The sequence below is a fragment of the Myotis davidii genome, unplaced genomic scaffold, assembly GCF_000327345.1.
Source record: "Myotis davidii unplaced genomic scaffold, ASM32734v1 scaffold362, whole genome shotgun sequence".
In the NCBI taxonomy this organism is placed as follows: Eukaryota; Metazoa; Chordata; class Mammalia; order Chiroptera; family Vespertilionidae; genus Myotis; species Myotis davidii.
In genome coordinates, this window is record NW_006297152.1 from 328,584 (window position 1) to 337,730 (window position 9,147).

General features: G+C 40.3%; 1 protein-coding gene across 1 annotated transcript in view; it reads left to right on the forward strand.

Moving 5' to 3' along the window:
- FLVCR1 (feline leukemia virus subgroup C cellular receptor 1) overlaps window positions 1-8,808 on the forward strand; it is a 30,374-nt gene extending 21,566 nt beyond the window's left edge. The window contains exons 7-11 of the mRNA XM_006772969.2: window positions 1,278-1,388; window positions 2,065-2,170; window positions 2,387-2,498; window positions 7,470-7,537; window positions 7,707-8,808. Of these exons, the coding sequence (XP_006773032.1) occupies window positions 1,278-1,388; window positions 2,065-2,170; window positions 2,387-2,498; window positions 7,470-7,537; window positions 7,707-7,781 (472 nt within the window). The 3' untranslated portion in view covers window positions 7,782-8,808. The remainder of the gene's footprint in view (window positions 1-1,277; window positions 1,389-2,064; window positions 2,171-2,386; window positions 2,499-7,469; window positions 7,538-7,706) is intronic.
- Window positions 8,809-9,147: the final 339 nt, after the last annotated feature.

Consider the following 9,147-nt stretch of genomic DNA (forward strand, 5'->3'; position numbering starts at 1 on the left):
GCTTGCTCTACAGCAGTGGTCCGCAGCCTTCCTGTGGCCATGCCCCACCTAAGCATGTCTAACATCCTGAGGCCCTCCCCCCGCCCCCGCCACTTGTAATTCTTATTATTCAAAAACTGAGCTCCTAGTCACGTGGAGGAAGCCTCAAAGGCCGTGAACTTGGTCTAAACAAGCTTCCAAAGAACATGGCATCCATGAAAGAGAAAAATAAAAGAATGAAAGGACAGTTGAAGTACTGAAGAAGAAAAATCACTAAAATTATTTTAAAAAAATAATATGAAGTGATATAAAAAAAGCAAATAAAGTTTCAAAACATAATAGAGAACTGAAATGCATAAATATGTTATAATATATATTTATATTCAGTATATGAGGCACCCACAACCATAAGAAATGCAAAAAATTCAGTTAATAACTCATTCTCACATTGCCCCCTTAAAAATCCAATTGCCCCCCTATGGGGCATGTGCCCCACCTTGGGAACCATTGATCTAACCCCTTTCAAATTACCTCTGATCTTGAATTCTCCAAGATAGTTCTCCCATAATTTAAGATAGCACTTGCTACAGCTTCATTATTATGAAATGATAGCTAGAGTGAAACCCATTAAATTTATAGATGAAGGGATCTTATGTAAGGGATTAAACTTATTAATAATTTTTGGTCCATTATATAATTTAAAAACTTGATAGGCATAGCAATGTGTTATCTGTTGCCCTGGTTGTCTTCTCAGGTTAGCTAGGAATTGTAGCAAGCAATATATAGTCCCTGTCCTTAAGACACTTGTAGTCTAAATGGGGAAAACAAGTCAGTCACATTAAAAAATTAAATAATAATAATACAGACTAAAATAGATGTCATAAGTCCAATAGATATCAAGTATCAATTATTTGGATAGTAAAATGATAAGAAATTTAGAAGAAAGAAACAATGTTGTAAGCTTCAATGGATAGGAAAGGCATTTTAGAAGAGGTAGAATTTAACCCAAGTCGAAATATGGATAGGGAACCATCCCATTTGGAGACATAAAAATGATGTTATCCATATGAATATTCCTTCCTATACTAGCATAAGATGTGGTGTGGGTTTTGTTGTCTGCTGTTGTTGAAATTTAAGCTTTGAAGTCCACGCTTTGGTGGAAATATTTTCCATAGATAAGGGAAACCTAATCTTGAAAACCAAAGTATTTATTACTGTGTGGACAGAGCAATGGCTAACCACATGATTATTATGCGCTTCGGATATAATACTAACAATTTTGTTTTGTTTTGTTTTAGACAGACTACTCTGGTAGTTTACATTTTGTCTTTTTTGGGAATGGTTATATTTACTTTCACACTGGACCTTCAACACATTATCATCGTGTTTGTTACTGGAGGGGTGCTTGGGTAAGTATCGAAAGGTGATTAGGAGGAATAATAGCATGCTGTTATGATTCTGAAATATTACTGTGGGTTTTATTTTATAATAAGTATATTCTTATTGATTTTAGAGGGAGAGGAAGGAAGTGGGGGAGAGAGAGAAAACCATCCATCGGTTGTCTCCCACAGGTGCCCTGACCTGGGATCAAAATTGCAACCTTGGTGTGTGCCCAGATCGGGAATCGAATTGGTGACCTTTCGGTGCACAGGACAACGCTCAACCAACTGAGCCACAGCGGCTAGGGCTATTGTGGTTTTGTTAATTTTTAAAGTTCATCCAAGGGTTCTTTAACATTTTAAACTTTAAAAGGTTCATCTTGTGCACATAAATATGTAATACTTTAGGAATATAAAGAATAGTTTTAAATTGGATTTTTTTTGGTGTATGTAGGTGAAAAGTGGATAAGCCTTACTTAGTCCAAGTAACTGTATTTTTCTCAGGAAAATAGTAGACATTGTTTTGCTTCTCAGTTCTTGTGACCTTGGGGGTCAATGGATGCACAATAAAAGTGCCTTACTTTCACATACCAACCTCAAGACATTCCCTTATCCGATCGTTCGAATGGGCCTGAAAGGTAGAATGACTGCCTCTGTGTCACATTGCCCTTCTGCTAATCCTGTAATTCTGGATGCATTTTCCTAGTTTCTTCATGACTGGTTACCTCCCCTTGGGCTTTGAGTTTGCTGTGGAAATCACGTACCCTGAATCTGAAGGTACTTCATCCGGTCTTCTCAATGCTGCCGCACAGGTAAGCCTCTGACTTCCCTTCCACCTGAGTGACTGGTTTTCCGAATATTCCGGCGGATGATGAGTTTGACCCTAGTTTTTGTTTTTAAAATTCCACCTTTTAAGGAATGATTCTAGAAGTCAAATCAAGTGAGTAAAAGCGTTAAGAAAATTCTGGGGAAAACGTTATACTTGTTTTTCAAAAGCAAATTTGATGAAAATAATTATTTTATTTTAGATTTTTGGAATTCTGTTCACGCTGGCTCAAGGAAAGCTCACATCAGACTATGATCCGTGGGCAGGAAACATATTCCTCTGCGCTTGGATGTTTGTAGGCATCATTTTCACAGGTAAATCAGGCTATTTTTCTGGCAAACGTACTTGTATCAGATTGTCTTTATGTTTAATTTTCACGTATATTGATTCTGAATGGCTTGGCAGAACTCAAGACAAAAATGAGATAGAACGCAGGCTATGATTTCTTTTCTTCCAACGATATGAAGCTGTTAATTTATCATTCAGGTTTCGAATTCAATACAGTCACTCTGCACAGAAAGCAAAACTGTTGCAACATGCCGAAACCGGTTTGGCTCAGTGGATAGAGCGTCGGCCTACGGACCGAAAGGTCCCAGGTTCGATTCTGGTCAAGGGCATGTACCTTGGTTGCGGGCACATCTCCAGTAGGCAGCTGATCGATGTTTCTCTCTCATCGATGTTTCTAACTATCTTTCTCCCTTCCTCTCTGTAAAAAAAAAAATCAATAAAATATATTAAAAAAAAAAAAAAGAGCTGGAGTGGGCATACCCACCCTCGAGTTCTGATTCTGCTACTCACTCGCTGTGTGACATTAGACAAGCGACTTCATCTTTCAAATCCTCCTTCCCTCGTTTATGCAATAGGGTATTTAAAAGCCTGCCTTCAAGGGTTGTTATGAGAATCAGTGGAGGTGTCTAGCACCTAGGACAAGCCTAATCATGTTAGCTATTACTACAATGTCGTGGTGGTGTAAGAAGTCAAATGGTGGCGATGGAAATAGCATTCGGCATGATTAGCCAGTTCTTACACTTCTTGGGTGTAATCAGAAGAGCCCAGAGCAGGAGAGTGGGTAGTGCCCCACCTCCAGAGAAAGAGCATGCTCAAGAACTTGGATCCATAGTTTGTCCAGACATACAGTGTAAAATTGGATTCTGAAGCAATGCATGTCCAGTAGTGCTCTCTGGTCCATACTGGCTTCTACTGTTATTTCACTTGCTCATTTCTTTCTGCCGCCCTTTACCAACACGAGAGACAGAATCTATCCAGAAGATGGGAAGCAAGGCTTTCTTTACATTTACTGAATACCTGATCATTCTTTTTGAAACCGCAAACATGAAATCTTACCAGTGGTGAACATTTATTTCGGAAATACACAACCACCTAAGATCACCGTCGTTCACTTGTTATGTTTGAAGAGCATGAGTGTCCCCCGTGCCCTCCAAGGAAACCATCCCAAGGGGCATTAGAGATCGGCTCCCCCACATATGTTGTCAGTTTGGCTCAAGTAAACTCCTAAAATTTCTCTAAAAACAAAACAAAAAGCCAAAAAAAATGTACATCCTGCTATGAGGGAGTTTCCCCCGTTTTCTTCAGTTAGTGATATAAAACATACAAAACGTTGAGGCATGTAATACTTTAACTGCCTAACTACTGATATGTCATAAATAATCCCATGTTGACTCTTAATTTCCAGGGAAAGTAACATATGTCTATCAAATAGTGTTATTATTTTTTAATATATTTTTATTCATTTCAGTGAGGAAAGGAGAGGGAGAGAAACATCAATGGTGAGAGATCAATCATCGATCCGCTGCCCCCTACTGGGGATCAAGTCCGCAACCCAGGCATATGCCCCTGACTGGAATAGAACTGGGACTCCTCAGTCCGCACGCTCACGTTTTATCCACTGAGCCAAACCGCCTAAGGCGTTGTTGTATTTTTTAAAAATATATTTTTGTTGATTTCAGAGAGAGGACAGGAGAGGGAGAGAGAGAAACATCAGTGACGAGAGAGAATCATTGATAGGCTGCCTCCTGTACACCCGCTACTGGGGATCGAGCCTGAAACCCTACACCAGGAATCAAACAGTGATTTCCTGGTTCATAGATCAACGCTCAACCACTGAGCAACCACTGTCTGTGCTGTTATTGTTGAACTTTTGAAAAAGGGAGCTGTTTTGAACTCTGTTTTTACATTATTTTTATAATCAGATTCAAAAATGTCAATTCAAGCAAATCAAGTCGTGAAAAAAGTGAAAAAAGAACTTTGAAATTGTTTTACGTCAATGCTTCTCCCATCTAAAAATGCTATGTAATTTCTCGCACATGTTGAGAATTTTACTGGAGGGACTGTGATGGATTCACTTGTATAGACAGGAAAGAGGGCTGGGAAGTCCTGAGGTGTGATGAAGGTGGTACCTTTTCTTTTTACATTTCTTCCCCTGGAATTGCTGGGAGTTCTTGCTTTGACATAGGAATTAGCATTTGAATGCAGTTCCTGTAAAGCACATTATTTGTCCACAGCCCATCTGCATCCCTTGAAAAAAGTGGGTAATAATGCCATTCATAGTTTTTGTAAATCCTACAGTTAGTATTAATGATAAAATACACATTTTTTCCATATTAAAAAAATAAGTGAGTAGCCTCTTTAATTTGGCAAATTGTACAACATTGTATGTAGAGCTGATCAGTCAATGGCAATCATGGCTGCAATTTAAAGCTTAGTGTTTTAATATCTAAACTGCTTTTAAATATGATCTCAATGCACAACATCACCAGTTTCTTCAAGTCATTTACATATGTCCAATTAGCTCAGCATAAATATCTGAATTTCTAAACTGTTGGTATCAGCAATGGAGCAGAAGTATAAGGGAGAATGTGGATTTCAAAGGACGCCTTAGACTAACTTTTATGACACCAATTTTACTTTATTTTATGACTGACTAGAGTAGTGAACTACCCACCAGCTTTTATCTTCTTTGCTTATTTCAAACTCTCCTTGAGCAGTCAGTCTATGGACTAACTACCACTTACACTAGTAACTCCAAATCTGTGTCTCCAGACCCTGATCTCTTTTACATCCAATCAGAGATTTATCTTCAGACCTGGATGTTCTCTGGGCATCTCAGCCTGTCCAGGACTGAACTTACCATCTTCTCATCATACATATTCCTCTTGTTTTTTAGTTTCTTTTTTTTTTTTAGAAAGTGTGATTTAGTTGTTTTTCTTTTCTTTTTTAATATATGTTATTGATTTTTTACAGAGAGAAAGGGAGAGGGATAGAGAGTTAGAAACATCGATGAGAGAGAAACATAGATCAGCTGCCTCCTGCACACTCCCTACTGGGTATGTGCCCACAACCAAGGTACATGTCCTTGACCGGAATCGAACCTGGAACCCTTGAGTCCACAGGCCGACGCTCTATCCACTGAGCCAAACCGGTTAGGGCTGTATATTTAGTTTCAATGACTAGGACCACCATGTATTCATTCAGTTGGTATTCATTCAGTTGCCCAAACGAGAAAACTTAAGTCACCCACTTTTTTCTTTCTGTCCTCCCTATGTTTTTTATATTCTTTGTAGGTGTGTTATTGAGCATTTAATGACTCTTTTTACCTGCTTTATGTCCATTTTTCATATTCTATCGAAGCAACGAGTCTTACGGTTCTATTCTCAAATATCTCTAAACTTGTCCCTTTATCTCCATTTCTCACATATGCATGCCTCACCATGCCTCTCTCAGCAGGATTAAAGCCTCTTTTCTTTTTCAAAAAAATATATTTTATTGATTTTTTACAGAGAGGAAGGGAGTGAGATAGAGAGTTAGAAACATTGATGAGAGAGGAACATCGATCAGCTGCCTCCTGCACATCTCCTACCGGGGATGTGCCGGCAACCCAGGTACATGCCCTTGACCGGAATCGAACCTGGGACCCTTCAGTCCGCAAGCCGACGCTCAATCCACTGAGCCAAACCGGTTTCGGCTGGATTAAAGCCTCTTAACTGACCGTCCTGTCTCTAATCTTGTTGCCAAAAATGATCCTCCTGCCAGACGGAGCTCCTTGAGTTACCAGTCCCAAAGTTTGTACGTGTCCCCGAAGCTTCAAAAGGCCAGTATTAAAAATTTCAGAGCTTGGAGTAAGGAAAGGTTCATTTGATCAAGAAGGCACCACCAGCTTAAGAAGATGAGGATGCCGTAGACATTCCTCAAATCCATTTTAAGAGAGCCCAGAATTCAGGCTTCTTTTATGTCAAAGGAAAACAAGTGAGGAAAGGAGGGAGGGCAAGATGTGACTGAGGACTCCAGATATCTGGATGCCACCAGGGGTCCAGGGAAGAGGGTGAATCTCTACCTCTCTTTGTTCCTGGCCCACTGATGTTGACCCCTACTGGTCTGAGCCTGCTCTTGAGGCTCCTGCAAATCTTTGATAAACAGTCATAATTTTGTACATATTTTCCTACCTCTGAGAGGCACCCCCTGGCAAGGGCTATTCTTTCAACAACTCAAGCCTCCAGCAGCATTCCTCTAATGATTAGCATAGCTACAGCAGGAGCTATGTGCCTGAAAGCCTTGGGGAAAATGCAGGCTAGAATTAAGATAGAGTCAGAGAGACTGAGAGAGCGTTTCACTCTATTACAGCCCTGATAGCATCCTCCCCTCTCAGATGCAGTGTAAACTCTTTACACGGTGTCCACAATACCTACCAACCCAGCCCCGTATCCTGCCATCTCCCTCAATGATCCCTGACTACCTCTGGTGCCAAGAATAGGCTAAGCTCTTCCTGTCCCAATAGCTTTGCATATGCTGTAATCTGCCCGCCCAGAATGCCTTCCTCTGTCCTCCCATATGTTTGACAAGTTCCTACTCATTGTTCAAGTTTCAATTCAAATGTGTCTCCTCTGGCAAACCTTCCCTGATTTCCTTTGCCTAACATAGGCATCCCCCCGCCTCCATGCTCCCATGACACCTTATACCACCCTGAATTGTTGCAGTTCAGTATACAGTGCCTACATGTCAATATCTCCCTACATGGGAAGGTGCTTTAGGGAAAGGTACATCTTTGTATCCTTGTTTCCTGGCATCTTGTATTTCCTCACTAATGAATGACTTGCTAATTAAGTCAGTGGCTTAGAGAGGTACTCTTACTTTTTCAGACCACAAGGATGCCATTGAGTATTATGGCACTGTGGTAGGCCAAATTTGACAAGATTAAAAAAGACTTTGCACTACTTAGAGAAAGTACAATGCTACTTACTCTGAAGTAACTGTTGGTGCTTCTGTTTCAGCATTAATCAAGTCTGATCTGAGGAGACACAACATAAATACAGGAATTACGAACGGCGATATTAAAGCTGTAAGTAATAAATACTTCTATGATTATACTATTGAAAAATGTGTGCATGGAAGAAGTGTGAAGCCAATCTATTCCTCAGCTCTTTCTTTATCCCTGAGCCGATGGTTGATCGGGCATAATGCACGTGCCAGATGTTATAAACTTTCTCATCTTCTGATTCTTTCCACAGGTGCCAGTTGATAGTCCCACAGATGAAGAATTAAAAACTGTTATGATGTCCAAGCAGTCAGAACCAGAAATTTGAGCTGAAAAGAAAAGTTAGTATCATGTGATATTTGAGCTGTAAGGCTTGGTTCATAGGTTATGAGGAATGGACACTTACTTGAAAATTACTGTATGGCTCCTACATGCAGTTACTGTTTTGCTGAATTATTAACTGAAGCAATATTTTGCTTACATCCTTTTAACACTACCATTATCTAACGAGTGTCCCATTTTTAGTCTTCTATCATCTATCTCAAAGGAAGCTTCTTGATATTTATTTTTCAAAAGTCAATGTTTTTCTTTTTTGTGGAAAATGGAAGCTTACATGGCTTTCTAAAATGATCGTGTGGAGGTCTAATCCCTTTAAGTCACAGAAGAGGACGTACAATTTATATGTAAAAATACCCAATAGGACCAAGTGTCCTATTGGCTCCCTTTCCAGCTGTCGAACCCCCTGAGTGTGCGTACAGTGTAGCGACAGGACACTTCAGTCCACAGGACACTTCAGTCCACCGAGGGGCAGTGCTGGGATGCTACTTCCTGACAACTGCTACGGTTTCCCGTTTCTTACATTCTCGTTACAAAGCGCCTTGTAACAGGGACTGACATTGACCATATAACCATTCAGTGTACAGACAACCCACCCACGACTTTGGTCTTATGTTCTAGTTAAGCTCAGGAGCCAGATACAGGCTCAGCATCTTGACTTCTCTTCTCTGTCTTCTTATCATGGGAGAAATGGTAACCTATATTTATGCACTCCGGTTTGAAAGAGAGATGTTTTGTACCCACTGGCTTTTTTACTCACTTTTTTTCCCCCCAATATATACCTTTCTAGTAAGAAAATTTCATCATATGTGTAACTGGCTTTTCCATGATTTCTTATATCACATCCTATACTTTTGCCTTGAAGATTCCTAAGATGAGGAAATCTGTGCCCAGCCTGGGTGGTCCGATTTAGTGGAGACCGCTTAAAATGCTGTCTAGCCCTGGGCTGTGTGGCTTGGTTGGTTGGAGCATCCTCTCATGCGCTGAAAGGTGGTGGGTTCAATTCCCAGTCAGGGCTACTCAGGTTTCAGTTTGATCCCCAGTTGGGGTGAGTATGGGAAGCGACTGATCAATGTTTCTCTCTTTCCCCTTCCTCTCTAAAATCAATAAAAAAGGGCATGTCCTCAGTTGAGGATTTTAAAAAATGCTATCTATGCTAATTCTCCAGTGTCATTTTTAAAAAAAATATATTGATTTTTTACAGAGAAGAAGGGAGAGGGATAGAGAGTTAGAAATATCAATGAGAGAGAACCACTGATCAGCTGCCTCCTGTATACCTCCTACTGGGGATGTGCCTGCAACCAAGGTACATGCCCTTGACCGGAATCGAACCTGGGACCTTTCAGTCTGCAGGCTGA